This window comes from Drosophila hydei, unplaced genomic scaffold, assembly GCF_003285905.1.
Source record: "Drosophila hydei strain 15085-1641.00,03,60 unplaced genomic scaffold, DhydRS2 tig00008114-arrow-pilon, whole genome shotgun sequence".
NCBI lineage: Eukaryota > Metazoa > Arthropoda > Insecta > Diptera > Drosophilidae > Drosophila > Drosophila hydei.
In genome coordinates, this window is record NW_022045827.1 from 3,044,310 (window position 1) to 3,060,328 (window position 16,019).

Genomic DNA, 16,019 nt, shown 5'->3' on the forward strand with positions numbered 1-16,019 from the left:
TTCCATTATCTGTGCTTCAGAGTCCTTGGGCGCTTTTTGTCCGACTGTAGGCGAAGCTGGTGCTGCCGCTGCTGCTGCTGCTGTTGCTTCGGGTGCTTGTGAAGTGGCGTGATTTATAAGCGCTTTGCCGGCGATAATAAACACTGGACGAGTGCGAAGGACGACGAGCTGAAGCCCGCCCACAGCATGGCTGCACAAACAAGAGGTGAAGTAATGTTGCCGTGCGGCTGGGCACAGGCGTGGCAACACATGCAAAATAGTTTGGCATCAGCGCATATCCTTTTGCCTGGCCTTGCCTTGCCTCGCCTTGTTTTCAATTTTCTTTGTTCGCTTTGCGGTTGCATTGGTTTTGGGGCCAATTTTTTACTTGCGTCCGTTTGACAATAAAAATGGCAATAGACGAGGCCAGTCGAACCAACGTAACCGCACATCTTTCCAGGCCCCCCAACACCTCGAACCCCGCCCCGATAGCTGTGGGCTGGCCCATATCATTAATTTTGCACAAAAGGACATTTTGCCTTTTTGCCAAATGCAGGAATGAACCGATCAACGGAACGGCAACAGCAAATAAATACGGTTCGCAACGACTTTGTTTCGGCACTGGCAGCTGCTCTGCTCAGCTGCGGTTGACTGCGGCAGCGACTGCGATTGCATGTTTGTTGTGCTGCAGCCTCCTTGGCAGACACGTTCTGGTCTGTCTGTCCGTCTGTCTTTAGCCTGCCCAATACGTTCGACATTTTGTCGGTCACACGCTGCGTTGAGTTTTGCCAAATTGAAATTGTTTTCCCAAACAACAGCGGGGCGTATACGTAATATGAGATTGTCTTTGCATTTGCCAAAAAAATATAAAAATGGGTGTGCATGCACTTGTCTTTGGATAAATGGATGACACACAATTCCGTGTTCAGAATTTAAGAATATAATAGATATATAGAAAAGACAGTCGATGTAAGACTTTATGAGAAACCCTCTTCATTTCTCGTATAATTGATTGGCATGGAGAACAATTCGATAATATAGTAAACATATTTGAGATGACAAATAGTATATACAAATATTAGGTTTAGAATCTGAATGAACTAATAATATAAAAATGGACTCGCACTCGACGCGCGTGTCCAGGCCAGATTCGGTATCTGTAAACTCGATGGGGGTTGAAGAGGACGTCTATGAGGATACATATTTAACGGAAACAGATCAGCCAGTGCCTCCGCCATCGGTTCATATGAATCACTCGATTTACTATGGCTGTTGCATTAGCAAAGAGTGTAAGCGATAATCCATTAAAGCCATTTTCCAAATTGTGCTACATTATTTGACATCGTAGATTATATGGAGTACGTAAACCTGGTGGAAAGTCTGCATATTACGCCGCGTTTGATGATACAAAGGAAACCGTTTCGAAGGAATTCCTTATACGGCTTAACGCTAACGATTCGGAACACTGGACTGGTTGGTATAATACAGACAAAGGTTTCATGTTTCACACTATCTGCTAGTGCCTCATTCTAGTATCCGCGCAAGATCTTGATCACTACGGATAGTCCCAGCGATACATCAATTTACATACATGATCAGGAAATAAATACCTTCATTGAAACGGACAAAATACTCAATGTGAAAGTCAATATACGTAGCACAACTTCGAAGCATATTAATCGACCTCGTTTCATATTCATAAAATCGTTTCATCCCAATATCACGTTTGAAGTGCCCATCATCGGTAAAGTATACCCATCATGGCTATAGATAGGGATACTCACTCCAGCTCACTCGCAGTCTTGCAGGACTTGATCGAACCGTTCATTTCGCAGCAAATAACACTGCCGCCCACGGTGCCCAGGGACAAATCATATTACGAAATGATTATATACAATCCAACAAAGAATCCCATAAATGTCAAGTTCAGAAAGTAAGTTTTAGCTCTGCACTTTAAGCTATTTGTACATTGTTTTTTTTTTTCAATTTGCAGTAGCTTCAGTGGACTCAGCCTACACTATTTGAACAAACACATGATAGTTCCACAAGACTATTTCAAGGTTTTGGTAAAATTTGATCCGAAGAAATTGCGGGAATACAATGGCTTCTTTAACGTCAAATTTGGAAGCAGTATGTATCAGAAAACGGCCTGGGCTGGCTCTAATTTAATTTGACGAGCGTTGCTCCTTTTTCAGGTCCACCCAGGAATATAGTGTTCAATTATGTACCGAAATCGATGAGCGTATATGTTAATCGATGTTTTTTAAACTTTGGCCAGAGCAAATTTGGTGAGCAAGTTCAGCGCTCGTTTACTATATGCAACGAGAGCCCTCATTCTCTGTGGGTGGGTTCCTCGTTCTATACCAAAGAAAGCGAATTTGATGCAACCCTCGAGGGTTCTCCACAATCTGGAATATCGCAGAAGATAATTGAATCGGCAGTTAGCATGCATAGCGTTTTGATATTCGATTTTGATGATGATGACAAAAGCGAGACTCTTAACTTTAACGAGTCAGCTAACATTCAATTTAATGTACAGTTGCCCCACCAACTGAGGCCGATGTCAACCAATGAAATAGCAATATCATTTCGACCAGTCGACTCCAACGAAATTTCCGACAATGAGATACCACCTTACGAAGAGCTCACCAAAATCAATCTCTGTTTCTCAGATAGCATGGAGTGCATAGAATCGCATTCTATTATCCTCAGTGGGGAGATAAAGGGCATTGAAGTGGAGATCTTTCCGAAGGTAATTGACTTTCGAAAGATCTATTTGGGCGAGGAGCATTGCGCATTCATCAAGGTCTTAAACGTGGATGGTCGGTAAGACAGCTGTTGATCGACTTGCCCAAAAATAATATCACTCTGATCAGGTGTTGTTGCCAAGGTAAAATACGTGGAGTGTCTGGAGAAAGATATCTGTGGCGTGCGCGTTACCCCCGATGAGGGATTCAGCTTACAGCCGTGCGAACGTGGCATCTTCCATTTATCATTCTTTACCATTGTGCCATCACGTTTCTTCGTGACGTTGCGTTTCAAGGTGACGAACGGCTTATATTACGATGTAAGCGTAAAGTAAGCTCCTCTGTGCTGAATACTGAATACGGCCAGCAACTCAGTAACCTACTCTTTTAAGGGGCATTGGCCAACACATTCAGCTGCGCACATTCCCTCAACTGGTCGAATTCGGCAACGTTCCGTTTGGGGTGCCACAGAAACGTTTTATGCTCCTTATGAATCCATTGGCCGTTCCCATCACACTGCAGGTGAAGCCCACGGAAGATGGCTTGGAACAGCCTTTGGTCTTTAATGTACGCGAGGCGGACGTGTTGCCCATAACAATCAGAGATCCCATCAAACAATTGCAGCAAGTGCACGATGATCTGGCCGCGGAAGTCGATCTGACTGATAATATTCAAATAACGACTGATGAGTTGGAAACGGAATCCATGAAATCGTTTTCAATCAACGAATCCGAATATAGTATTCAATTTGAAGAGGATATCATGGGTAAGTCGCTTGCGAGTCCTTAAATTGTTCCTGGAATTTATTAGAAATTGGCCAACGCATCTGCCTCTGTCCATATGAACTATGTTTCTAGCTTAGCTATTTTGTTACATCTTGATTAGGGTATTTATGCTGCTGTCAATTGAAGTTGACTTTGGCTGTCCCACAGATTGCATACCTGATATGGCTGCCCAACTGCTGAAAAATCTAAAGAAACAGAAGATTTTCGACAAATCGGAAACGGACAAACGCGTCATTCAGGAGGCTTTGACCAGTCTCTTGAATACGAATTACTTTAATATAATGAAGACGCACAACAATTTCATATTCCTTGACTGGAACGCCATACCAAGCTATCCCGCCGAAGTCTATTGCGATAACGAGATTATCTATCTCAGGCCAAATACTGGACGTAGTATAACCATATTGATCGTACCAAATCGCGCCGGCTACTATCATCGTTCGCTGACCGTGCGGATCTGTCCGGCTGTGCCCGTGGCTAGCTCGGAGTCCTCTAATGAGCAGCAAATGAAGATGCTAATCAAATCGGAATATCTTTGCTCAAAACTCTGGTTCGATTACAACTGCTGCATACCAGAGATCGTCTGGGAGAGCTATGTCAATCTCACCGAGCGCATTATGTATGCGGGTGAGGAATATACCTTTGAAATGACATTCGACAATATCTCAAATATCGGTGGATTCCTACACTTCGATGTTATTGTAAGTATTCATAAAGAGTTCACTGAACAAAAAAAATGGGGAATTTGAAAGCCGAACGCCTTTTGCAGCCAAACGAAATGGGCTTTAGCGATGGCAATTGGAAGTATTATCTTGGCTCCAATTCCCGTTCGACAGCCCATTGTTTTGTCGTGTTCCGTATTCTAGGCTCCAACAAACTGTCGGGTCTCATCAAAATTGTCGGCGCTCCACACTCGTTTCCCTTTCATTTGTTTGCGAACGTGTTGCCCACGGAAATACACATTTCGCAGATGTCTGTGTATGTTCGTCTGAAGGTTTGCGAAGAACACAAGCATTATCTATATATCGACAATGTCTCGCCGACAAATACGGTGCTCTCCATGAAACTGGTAAGTTTACGCCGACAGACCTTGTATCAGATACCATTGTCCTCTCTGTTCCCAGGAAAACATCGAATTTCAGTACCTCACAACGAGAGGTGGGAAGTTGTCGCCGACCGGTCAGAGCATGTACACAACTTTGGTATCAATGTTTCCAGATCCAGATCTGTATCACAACGTATTATACATTGATCTGCAGTTTGATAACATCATGGAAATACCAATAACATTTTTGGTGGAGGGAGTGCCAATATATTTTGATCCCGATATAACCGATGGCTTAGATGCGGGTCAACTCTTTACGGATACCCGCGAAAATTTTATGAACATGATCTATCCTTATCATTTCAGCGTAAAACTGACCAATAGAGGATTTCGATCGTATCGCTTGAATGTGACACGCCTAACCACCTACAATCCGGCCAAGAAGACAAGCTCCTGTGTCAATCAGCCGCTGACGGCTCGCTTTGACATACAACCCAAAGTCGTGGAATTGTATCCGCGGGCGGATGAGTTCATCGACATAATGATGACTAGCTATGAGGAAGGCCTTTACTTTTGTGACTTTATGTTGGTCGTGACGGACCTGAAATATCCGCAACGCAAGCATGTGATACGTCTGACAGTTCAGGCACAGTTTGTGGAAGGCCAGCTGAATTGGGATCGCAGGTCACTCAGCTTTGATTTCCAGGCCAGTTATCCACTGAAACAGCGCCCGCAGACACGCTCAGCAATGCTGTGCAGCCAAGTGAATATACCCTTTAAGGATGTACTTCTCGAGGTTGTGGGTCCGTTTCGTATCAAGGCGCTGTACGAACATGCATTTGAGAAGGAGATCAATGTGTCTTTCGATGCCTTGGAGCAAAAAGAAATTTTCGTCACTCTCAATAACTCAACAGTGAAGCAACTCGCTTGCAAAATAATCGAGGGACGCATCAATGTTCAGGCCGTAGGCAAACAGCAGAAATATCTGAATCTACGGCTATCCGTGCTGGTGCCCGAAATCCATATAGTTCAGCCCGAGCTGGTGCTATTCGATCGTGGTCGTCCATTCGACTACTATGTGAATATCATCAATGATGGCACCACCACAGCCGATTACAAATGGAAGCGCATTGAGGAGTCCGATGTGTTCATTGGTGACAATGATCCCGACGATGTGGTTGCCGAACTTCTCTCCGACATCATACGCACCCTGGAGTACAACTTTAGCTGTGCGGAGGAGGAGAACATGACGTTGCGATATCAGCAGTGTCGCTGCCAGTTCCGCCGCGAGCACGAGCATGACTCCCTGATCTTCGATATAATCGAGGAGATTCTCAACGAACTAGATCTGAGCCATAGTCGATTCCACATACCCCTAGACGCAATCCCCGACATATACGATGACAGCGATGCCTGCAGCGACACGAGCTATGTCCAGCACACAATTAACTACATTTTGAGTAAACTGAACCTTGAGTCCAGCCAGCGACTATCCGAGCCCTCCTCCGAATACTGCTACTCGGATCGCTTCATTTACTTCTACGAAAAGGCGGGACAGGTGGCGCAGGTAGAGAAAAAGCAGTGTCTGATGCATTTGCCACATACTCGTCGCTCGCATGAGGTGAAGGCCCTGTTCCAACTGGATGTCGTGGGCGGAAGCAGTCAATATTTGTCCGTGACTCTGGTCAATTTGCCGCAGAAAATTAAATTTCTAAAAGATAATATCTATCTCAACGTCCGGGTTGGTATTTGGACTCAATCGATCTCTCTTCAATCTTCTCTTATCCCATCTTTTTATCCGCAGCCCTGGTACGAGTCGTTCAACGCTGTAATCCGCATCTCGAATGTCACCAAATATGTTTTACAATTAATTATTACTGGACCAGCGAGCAATGAAAGGCAACTAATCGATGGCTTTGCCAAAATAATGCAAGATGAGGAAATGTTCATGGAACCACTGGGCATCGACAAGGTCAAAATATCGGGCATTTTGGGCCTAAATGAGAACTTTCAGCACATATTTAAGGTGCTGATCAACAACACGGCCAATAGCCAATTCCGACTTCGCGGTCAGGGTATATTGCCCATATTGAGTTTAACGACGTCCTTGCCCATGGTTGAGCAGAGCAGGGCCGAGATTATAGAAGAGTACGACTATATGCGTAAGATTTACAATTACGAGACATTCAAGAGCATTACGCATACCGACAAAGAGCCAATTGGCTTGTTGGAGGAGGAGGCACCACAGGAGCAAAAGATAACTAGCGATTTCAGTGAGATCTCCGAGAGCGACAGCGAGATGCCCAGTGATCGTCAGCGCTACCATGACATACTGCTCTTCAAGATGGTGCAGACCTATGTGCTGGTCAATAACAATCAGTCGCTACCCAATGGCGTGGTGCTCAACCAAATGCTCGTCACAGAGCGTTACCTGCACCGACTGCGCGTCAATCCGAGCCTCTTAACACAGCATCACAAGGTTTATCAGAGCTATGTCAACCACAACAAGCCGCAAGGCTACAGACTGCCCATCACTGCCAGACACTTCACTGTGCAGCCGCTGCCCTGCGAACAGCTCGCCTATGTCCTGAATCTGGGTCCCCTGGTACGTAATAGCTTGCGTCGCTTTGAATTGCGCTTCCATTTCTTTGGACCCGGCAAGCTGATTGCAGCAGCCCGCACCGCTGTTCGCATTCCGGGTCTCTATGTGGACTTTAGCATAGAAAATCAGTAGGTTTCAGGGGAAAATCTTACATTAAGCTTAAGTCTAATATTTGCATCAACCAACAGTACCGAAAAGAAGTTCACGTTTTGGGCCGAGAAGTGTACAGAGCCAGAGTACTTCAACAAGACCTATCGCAATATGTGGGAACGTTTACTGGATGCGGATAAAAATCCCAAATTGAAGCACGCCCACTCATTCGATTTCGAAGATTTCATCCATCAGCGTGATATAGCCAATATGGATCGTCGCCTGATCGATGAATACTATAATAGCTTGAACCTCTCCGTTTATCCCGATCACAAGCATCATTTCACGCTGGCACGCGTCCATACGTCATACCATTCCAATTTCTCCGGCATTGAGATGCGTATGGTGGGCTACTTTAAGCCAGAGTCCAAGTACTATGCGATCAATCAACATGTTGTGGATTATATATATATTGATGTAAGTGTTATATATATACACCTCATATACCTTTATCTTTACTCTCAGAACTTGCTACCTTCTCTCTCTCTACTCTCTCGATTCCAGCTCCACATGGGACCCACTATGCCCATTGCACTGCATGGCGTCATCAAGGCCCGATGAACTCTGGATTTTTTTATCGCTTTATTGTAATCGATAAACAGACAATGTGCAACTAGTTGAGTATTAAGTGAATAAAAAATTGCCACACAGGTCGTTAGCAATACATGTTGAGTTGACGGAAAAAGTAGTGGAATATGAGTAGCACTAGAAACGAGCTGGTGACGGGCAAGCCCGCCGCCTTGATCCAGCCGAGTATATTGAAGTCGTCCGGATAGAATTCAAATTGCTCCGTAGGCAGCTCTCCACAGTTGGTTATGACCACCGGATCGATGGGAAAATCATCCGTATCGGTTTTCACCTGTTTAAAAATGAAAGTTTATTTTTTTTAGCCCTATAGCAATATGTGTCATGCGTCACTCACGTCTTCTATGGCATATATGGTATCCATGCCATCCAAGACTTTGCCAAAGACCGTGTGCTTGCCATCCAGCCACTTCGCACCCACCGTGGTCACATAGAACTGGCAGCCATTCGTGTTGGGTCCCCGATTGGCCATGCCCAGGTAGCCGGGTCGATTGTGCTCAATGCTCAACCCCTTGTCCTCGTCCTCAAAGTAGTCGCCATAGATGCTGATGGAGCCAGTGCCATCGCCACTGATTATATCGCCGCCCTGTACCAGAAAGCGATCCACGATCCGATGAAACGTGGCGCCCACATAGCTGCTGCCATTGATGCCGCGCAGGCAGATGTGTCGAAAATTGGCCACCGCCTTGGGCGCCAGCTGCCCAAAGAGACCAAATGTAATCCGGCCCAGCGACTGCTTCTTCTGCTTCACATCCATGTAAATGCGCGAAGTTACAGTGAAGCTCAACGCATGACCCACAGCGCACAAGGCAAGTAAATTCAAGCAGCAACCGAGTAACCTCATCATGTACCCCAAAAACCACCAAAAAACAAGCAAAATATTTTACTTAGTCTGATGAAATAGCCAAACGCAACTAAACTGAAAAGCCGCTGATCCAAGCTACGAGCGCGGAAGAAGCCCTACAAATTTTAGGTTAAGTGCAACAAACTAGTCAACAGCCCAAATACATAGACACACACACAGACATATATATATATATATGTATGTGTATATATATGTGTGCCATTGATTTTTTGTGACATTTCTTTACACAAGCAAACGCAGTTATATATAACGGTATGTAGCATACCTTTAACACTGCACAGGTGCGCTTCAAATATAATTAAGTAAAAATGGCGCATGCTGTGAATCGCTCTTATTTTTATGAACTTTCAGCAATCATAGCTCAAAGAAATTCTGGAAGGTCCTGCCTAGCATCGGATGAATCTAGCTAATTAATTATGATCATTTTTATTTTAAGTTGATAATTTTCTCAAAATGCACTTTTAAAATATAAAATGCTTTTAATAATGTTTATATACATATTTATGCAAGCTGAAAATCTAAATAATTGCAATATTTATTTTTTTTAAATTTGTCGAAAATTTCAAAAAAAAAAATGCAAGTTAACAATTTAATTATTTTCAAATTAGTTGAAAATATAGATAATCGCAACATATTAATTTTTAAAATATTTATAAAAAACGAAATTTTTTTAAAATATTTTCCATATTTTTAAACCGATATTCGCAATATTATTTTTATTTTCAATTCAATTTAGTTGCAAATATAGATAATCGCAATATATATAAATATTGACCCCATTTGTAAAAAAGAAAATTTTTGAGACTCAAAAAATATTGAGATATTTGCTATTATATATTTAAACCAATATTCAATTTGATCAAAAATTTCCTTAAAAAAACTTAAGAAATAAAAAATTTAGTAATTAAATCTATTTGTTCGTCTAAGTTCTAATGAGTGCTAAAAAGTATGCCAATATTGAAGCATTTCTGAAAATCTGAAAATATCTATGACTCGCCTATGCAGAGTTGAAATGAGACTTATCATAATTTATTATCGAAAAGCAAACAGACTTAATCGCAATAAAGATTAATCAATTTTATGTTTTTAATCAATTTTATTCTATATAATTTCTATCAAACATGAACAAACTAAGGAAATTATTAAACCTGATCAATCCACGAGTTCAAAAATCTTTCATAATTATGCCTAAGAATTTAAAATAACTCTATTTAGATCTAAGTGAATATAAATGCACATTTCTCTTATCTGTACCTATTGCAATCTATAAATAATTAAAGATAATTTGTAACTTTCTTCATATGACTTGGTCTTTATTTATTATTATTAACAAGCTAACCTTATAAATATTTTAAGTTGAAGTTTATGAAATTAAAAATGAGTTTCCTTTACTTTTTACATTATACTAATCCGTATGAAAGATATTTGATATTAACATAGTTTCTATATATAGTAATATATATACACAATATAAAACTAAGTTTTTGGACGCCTGGCGAGGCGGCTCTCTCTTCTCATCTTCCTCCTCCTATTGGCGTTCCAGGCTACAGTCTTCATTGGCTGGGGGAGCAGCGTGGCGTGTGATCCGATTTTGTTTGGGATCACAATCCATATCGCAGAGATTTACGTGAATGTACATGGGGGCGGGTGTGTGATTGGGATTGTGTGCAAAGCTGTGATGCTCTGTGAGATCTATACAAGCGAATCTTCCTCGGAAGATTCGGGTGAGTCCTACATACGCTTCTTCTGCGGATGCACGTACTTGCACGACTTGCCCATGTGGCAGTGGCCGCGCATGAATTGCTTGCAGATGCCCGTGTTGTTACCACCGCCACCACCACGATTGGAGCCAGAGCCCGCTGACCGCCAATTGCCGCCGGAGTTGTCCTGGAAATTGTTGCCGCCACTGCGCCAATTGCCGCCGCCAGCGCCTCCTCCACCTCCGTTGTTCTTGCGATTGTTGTTCATGTTGTTATTGCGTGGTCCACCACCATTCAACATGGGTCCCATGCCATTGGGCCCCATCGGCCCGTTCATCATGGGCCCATTAGGTCCTGGACCCGGTCCCGGTCCGTTCATCATCATTGGCGGATAGTTCATGTTATTGAAGCCTGGAGGAGCACCAAACGGACCGCCAGGACTGCCAAACTGGTTGCCCATAAAGTTGGGTGGCATGCCAGGCGGATTGTTCATGTCCATGCCGCCAGGAGGTCCATTCATTGGATTCATCATGGGACTGCCCATTTGATTCTGCCAGATGGGCGGCGGTCCCGATTGTGGCATATTCATGGGCATCTGAGGACTTGGATTTGGTGGCATATTCCCTGTGCCGGGCATGAAATTGTTGCCAAACGGCTGGAAAGGATTGTTGGACGGCAACATATTGGGATTCATGCCGGGATTATTCATGTTATTCATGTTATCATTGTAGCCCATCTCGTTGCTGGCAGCACTGTAGCCCTTCGGCTCCGGCCAGGGCAGCGAACTGTAGTCGTTGACCGCGTCCGGATTGCCAGTCAAATCATCAATGGGTATAATTGGAATGTCGTGCGAGAAATGCGGCTCCAGCTCCGCCTCGGCTGCGCTGTCCGGTATCATGTCCGGCGAGAAGTAGAGTGCACGCAACGTAGTTGCCTCTCGTTCCGCCTGAACCACTCGCTGCTTGGACAGATTGCCATTGGGATGATCGGGTACATTGGCCACTTCGATCAGTGGACGCCATTCCATTTGTGGCTCCATGATATCGTCGAAGCCACGCCGCGCTATGTTCAACGCATCGCGTTCACTGTAACGCTCCATGTTCTTCATTTCGAGGAAGCTCTGCTTCGTCACATTTACGCGCTCCGAGCGATCCACCTCGAAGTAACGAATCTGCGTCAATTTCTCATCAGGCTGCCAGGTTAGCTTCTTCTTCGGTCCCCGGCGTCGGTGCAGCATAAGCACGCCCGGCGGTCCATTGGGACCGCAGCCAGGTCCCGGTTTCTTTGGCTCTTCGGGTGTGTCATCCGCATCGTCTGGACTGGCACCGCCTTCGGCATTCTCCACAGCCGACTTCTCCCTTTGCACCTTCTGCTCAATGTCCTCCTTAACCTTCTTCAATGGTATATCATCATCGTCCACATCGGTGTCTTTGCCAGGAGATGCCGTTCTGCTGTCATCATTTTCCTTGGTGCTATCATCAGACTTGTCCTCAATCTTCGATTCATCGAGAGTGTCCTGATAGAATTTCAACGGCGCCAGCGGCGCATCTTTTTCCGTAGGCGAAGCAGCCGCATTAAGTCGCTTACGCTTGACAACCTTCTTGGGTTCTATGGAAGCAGCCAGCGCATCCGAGAAAAGATTCGTTTCCACCAGAGTTGAAACTGCAATAAATTAAAAACAATTAATATAAGTTTATATAATATAGTTTGTATGGAATGGGTTTAATTCAAGATCTTTACGTACTGCACAGGTTTTTGCTTTTGCTGCGAACTGAAACAAACTACCAACTGATAAGCGACTATAGAAAAACCCCGACAACTGGCTGGATAGCTGTAAAAACAAAACGTGCTCGGACACTAGCGTTATCTGTATACCATATAGCTGAATATATATAATATATATACATATATATATATATATATATATATATATCTGTATAGGTGCAGTCCGTGCACACCAACCCAAAACTGAGATGAACTCAAAGCGACTAACTCTACCAAAAAAAAAAAAAAAAAAAAAAACACAATTTATAAAACCTCTTGAACACCCCTCGCTGAGCAACTGACTCAAGTGATCAACGTGTGGCTTACGCCATGTTGCAGGCCTTCAAGTGAAAAGGCGGCCATGTTCTCAGACCTTGGTAGCGTCAATGAACGTGCAACAGAACAGTATTCTATATAGTTTTCGTTCTTTTACTCATTTCAACAGAGTATGTATATATATAAGTGAATTAGGTGTACTTGTCAAAATATCGCTGTGGCCATCATAGCCAGCGATAACTGTAACGTGCTGTCATCATTTCGGCTACCAAACTTTAAGAACAGCCAGCTCAAAGTTGATATTTTATATATAAATATATAATTATATATTCTCCGTTTTGTTTAATGCATCATCATATTTTATTTCAGTAGAAAAAGTATATTTTTCTAGAGGAAAGTCGTATTTATTTTTTGTTTTCGTTTTTTCTTATCATTTTTTTGTATTGTATTGTATTGTATTGTATGTAGTAGGTTAGTAAGCTGCATCTACATACCTTATAAGCTAAATCATTAACGTGTATTGCATAGATTTAAAGGTAAATGTAATTGTCTATATTTTTTGTTGTTTTTTTGGAGGTTGAGTTTTAATACTTAACACCAAGCCGACTTGTCGCCGCGCCGGCTTTCCACTGAAGCGCATGCGCCGTACAGCGTGGACTTTGCTCTTGCCGCTGAAGACCCATCCCGGCGTGTCGAATACGCCTGCCCGTTGGCCGGGCAGCTGACGTCCCGGCGAATTATCCTTACGATTATCAGTCCATTTGTATATGTAGCTTCCAACTAAATCAAAAATTCAACTCTAATAGGAACTGTCGCGTGACCCCCAGTCGATCAGCGCGCAAAATTGGGCAAATATTGGTTTAGAACCTAGCCCCAACCTTGGCTACCAATTGAGCAACCCACCCACCAATCAATCAATCGATCAACCACCCAAGCGAAAATTATACTCCCTAAAATGATTTCAACAAAAATACACACAAGTTCGTGTCAAATTGCAGCAAACAAAAGCAAAAACCTTCAGTTTCTGGAAAGATAAAACAGGCAGATTAGTAATGAGCTCTATGAAACGGTGCTTACTCTTTTTGGGTGCTATCAGCTTAACTGATCCTGGCCGGTCCACATGCCCACTCAGATTGTTGATGTCTATTTTGGGCTTCTTCTCGACGGGCGTATCCCTGCTAGGTGGTGGGGAGGGTCTCTTCAGCGCCGTTGCTGCTGGCAACACCGATGGAGCTGTTGATGTGGGCGCCGTGGATGTCGGCTTCTTAAGACCTTTGCGCGAGGGTGGGGGCGGCGCCTCCTCGGTGAGACCATGGGATCGAAATTTGGACTGATACGTCTTTACCGTGGCTGTCTTCTCGGTATCACGGCGTATTTCGATCGATATCGATGCCTTCCTATTTGGTATGGATATCGATTTTGGCTTCTGCACATCAGCATCGCCCTCTTTAGATTTCTTATCTGATGCACTAGCTGTTGGCGGTGGCATCAGTTTATTATCTTTTTCATTCTCCTTCTTGGAGGAGGCCGTCGTAGACGACGACGAATACGATTTGTCTTTATCCTTATCGCGACTGCGATCTTTGGACATGCTAGAGTTTGACGAAGTAGAAGAAGATGACGATGACGAGGATTTTGAGGATTTATGCTTGTTAGATGATGAGGATGAGCTAGAACCCTCCTTTCGATCCTTATCTTTACTCGAGCTAGAACTGGAGCTTGATCGTGGCTTGTCCTTATCACGATGCTTATCGCTTGAGCTACGATGGGACGAAGATGAACTCTTCGAGGAGCTCTTTGAATTTGAGGATGACGAAGACGACTTATGGCTAGATGAAGAGGATCTGTGACTGCTGGACGATTTCCTATCCTTGTCACGATCTTTCTCCGACCTCCTACTCTTGTCGCGCGCACTCTTGTGCTTCTTATCAGCCTCGTCATCAATCTTTGAATCTGTTGTACTACTATCATCTAAATTAGTTTTTTCAGAACTTTCTAAATGAGCATTAGACTCTGTCCCTCTGGACTCGGAGCCCGTCTCTGATGGTGGTAAGGAACTATCGTCATCATTATATACACTATCTGCGGTTGCTAACGTAGACGCAGATTTGTCAACAGTTTTGATTGTTATAACTATATTGCGTTTGCGTTCAGCCGAAGTAATCGTGTAGTTCTGTTTAACGGGCGCACCGCCGCTGTCAGTGCTGTCTGATGAGCTGTGCTCCATATGCGAGTCCTTCTGGTCCCCTCCAGAAACGCTATGTGACTCGACTATACCGCTAGCCGAACTGGTTATTGTTGTTCCACTTGGATTTTCTGTAACAATTTTAAGCCACTGCTCAACCAACCGCTTCGCCAGTATACGAACGCCTAAGAATTGCAAAAAAGAAGAGAACAAACAATCATATTGTTTGGATTAGTTAATTATAAAATAATGTTTAAATGTAGTTGCGAGTCGACCAGCACTCACCTTCATTGCCCCCATCTTTACAAAGCCCCTTGACCAAAATTGGCGCCGAATTTATTTTTAATCTATTTACATCAACAGGAGAAAGTAGCAATAGTTCAAGTATTTCTTGTACGAGAGGCCAGTTCATTGTACGAATCGCATCACTTAGCCAGGTGCAGACCAAACCCCATCCACCGACAGTCATAAAATCTCCGAGTAGTTCGGTTTTGGTCGACTTTAAAATCTGCACGTAAACGCACTTTGATACTAGCTTTTTGGAATATTTCGTCATTAACCTATAAAATGAACCGAAAAAATTAACGCTAGAGGGCGCCTTGTTGATTGTCGCAGATGTTGACAACTTACCCAGCTATCCGTTTTACTTCTGTTGCACTTAGTATACCCCCATTGGTATCCAAAAGCACCCGCAGGCACTTTAATAACTGTAAGGGCACTATGCGTGGCTGTAAAAAAATTTTAATTTTGTAAGTCTATTGAGCAAAACACGCTTAAAACAGCATTACAAACTCACCATATTTAAATTTGTTTTAATACTATGTGGCAACGCCAAATAGTAAATGCACTATTGTCGTCTCTTTCTAACGCAAACGTTGATATATAAACACCACGAAAATTACGTAATGCACCAATTTTAGGCCATCAATTTGCAATCTTTTGTCGATTCAGATCTAAAAACGTAGAAAACACCACTCAGTATTTATGCACATACATTTATACTTATTAAAATAACTATGTTAAACACTTTGCAAAAGACGCTACCTAGCGACGCAATAAATTTTTTAATATCCATATGGAAAATTTTCGTACATATGTGTAATCCATGTCCTTCAAATCGCCATTGATCACCAATGTTCATCAAATATTAGATTGAAGTTAAGTACTGTTTACGTTACGACTGGACCAATTTCATCAGCAAATCGATTATAACAAAAACGTGTTTCGCGTTCTAATGCTCGACGTTGTAAAACCAATCGACTAAGTGCAATCGATACTCAAAGTGAACATCCAACCCTGCATTGAAACTAACCATTCGCTCGAAAAAAACATATAT

At 43.2% G+C, this 16,019-nt stretch overlaps 3 protein-coding genes across 5 annotated transcripts; 1 reads left to right on the forward strand and 2 right to left on the reverse strand.

Moving 5' to 3' along the window:
- Nucleotides 1-1,023: 1,023 nt before the first annotated feature.
- Nucleotides 1,024-7,954, forward strand: LOC111599098. Its single transcript, XM_023314639.2, has 14 exons — nt 1,024-1,268; nt 1,328-1,452; nt 1,513-1,723; nt 1,780-1,912; nt 1,973-2,109; nt 2,175-2,801; nt 2,856-3,057; nt 3,119-3,492; nt 3,659-4,212; nt 4,281-4,580; nt 4,636-6,297; nt 6,361-7,286; nt 7,347-7,725; nt 7,813-7,954. The coding sequence occupies exons 1-14, from the start codon at nt 1,094-1,096 to the stop codon at nt 7,867-7,869; spliced, it is 5,862 nt and encodes a 1,953-aa protein (XP_023170407.2). The 5' UTR covers nt 1,024-1,093; the 3' UTR covers nt 7,870-7,954.
- LOC111599099 (peptidyl-prolyl cis-trans isomerase, rhodopsin-specific isozyme) lies at nt 7,877-8,793 on the reverse strand. Its single transcript, XM_023314640.2, has 2 exons — nt 8,231-8,793; nt 7,877-8,167 (listed from the first exon to the last, which is right to left on the reverse strand). Exons 1-2 carry the CDS (start codon nt 8,738-8,740, stop codon nt 7,964-7,966), a joined length of 714 nt encoding a protein of 237 aa, XP_023170408.1. The 5' UTR covers nt 8,741-8,793; the 3' UTR covers nt 7,877-7,963.
- Nucleotides 8,794-10,073: 1,280 nt separating this feature from the next.
- Nucleotides 10,074-15,904, reverse strand: LOC111599102 (serine/threonine-protein phosphatase 1 regulatory subunit 10). Of its 3 annotated transcripts, none has more exons than XM_023314645.2 (6): nt 15,776-15,904; nt 15,480-15,636; nt 15,314-15,411; nt 14,969-15,243; nt 13,576-14,868; nt 10,085-12,120 (listed from the first exon to the last, which is right to left on the reverse strand). In XM_023314645.2, the coding sequence occupies exons 2-6, from the start codon at nt 15,480-15,482 to the stop codon at nt 10,490-10,492; spliced, it is 3,300 nt and encodes a 1,099-aa protein (XP_023170413.2). In that variant the 5' UTR covers nt 15,483-15,636; nt 15,776-15,904; the 3' UTR covers nt 10,085-10,489. The 3 variants fall into 3 exon arrangements, with proteins under 3 accessions (XP_023170415.2, XP_023170413.2, XP_023170414.2); XM_023314646.2 differs by having other exon boundaries at nt 15,728-15,904; XM_023314647.2 differs by lacking the exons at nt 13,576-14,868; nt 14,969-15,243; nt 15,314-15,411; nt 15,480-15,636; nt 15,776-15,904 and adding an exon at nt 12,203-12,230 and having other exon boundaries at nt 10,074-12,120.
- Between the last annotated feature and the right edge of the window lie 115 nt (nt 15,905-16,019).

What these genes read in the sequence shown, in the direction of transcription:
- LOC111599098 (XM_023314639.2), top strand. Translation starts at nt 1,094, where the DNA reads ATGGACTCGCACTCGACGCGCGTGTCCAGGCCAGATTCGGTATCTGTA. An exon ending in CGATTCGGAACACTGGACTG is followed by an intron (nt 1,453 to 1,512) that starts GTTGGTATAATA and finishes GCCTCATTCTAG; the next exon opens with TATCCGCGCAAGATCTTGAT. An exon ending in ATTTGAAGAGGATATCATGG is followed by an intron (nt 3,493 to 3,658) that starts GTAAGTCGCTTG and finishes GCTGTCCCACAG; the next exon opens with ATTGCATACCTGATATGGCT.
- LOC111599099 (XM_023314640.2), bottom strand. Translation starts at nt 8,740, where the DNA reads ATGATGAGGTTACTCGGTTGCTGCTTGAATTTACTTGCCTTGTGCGCT. An exon ending in CCATATATGCCATAGAAGAC is followed by an intron (nt 8,168 to 8,230) that starts GTGAGTGACGCA and finishes ATTTTTAAACAG; the next exon opens with GTGAAAACCGATACGGATGA.
- LOC111599102 (XM_023314645.2), bottom strand. An exon ending in GAAGTAAAACGGATAGCTGG is followed by an intron (nt 15,244 to 15,313) that starts GTAAGTTGTCAA and finishes TTCATTTTATAG; the next exon opens with GTTAATGACGAAATATTCCA. An exon ending in GCTGATAGCACCCAAAAAGA is followed by an intron (nt 12,121 to 13,575) that starts GTAAGCACCGTT and finishes AATTTATTGCAG; the next exon opens with TTTCAACTCTGGTGGAAACG.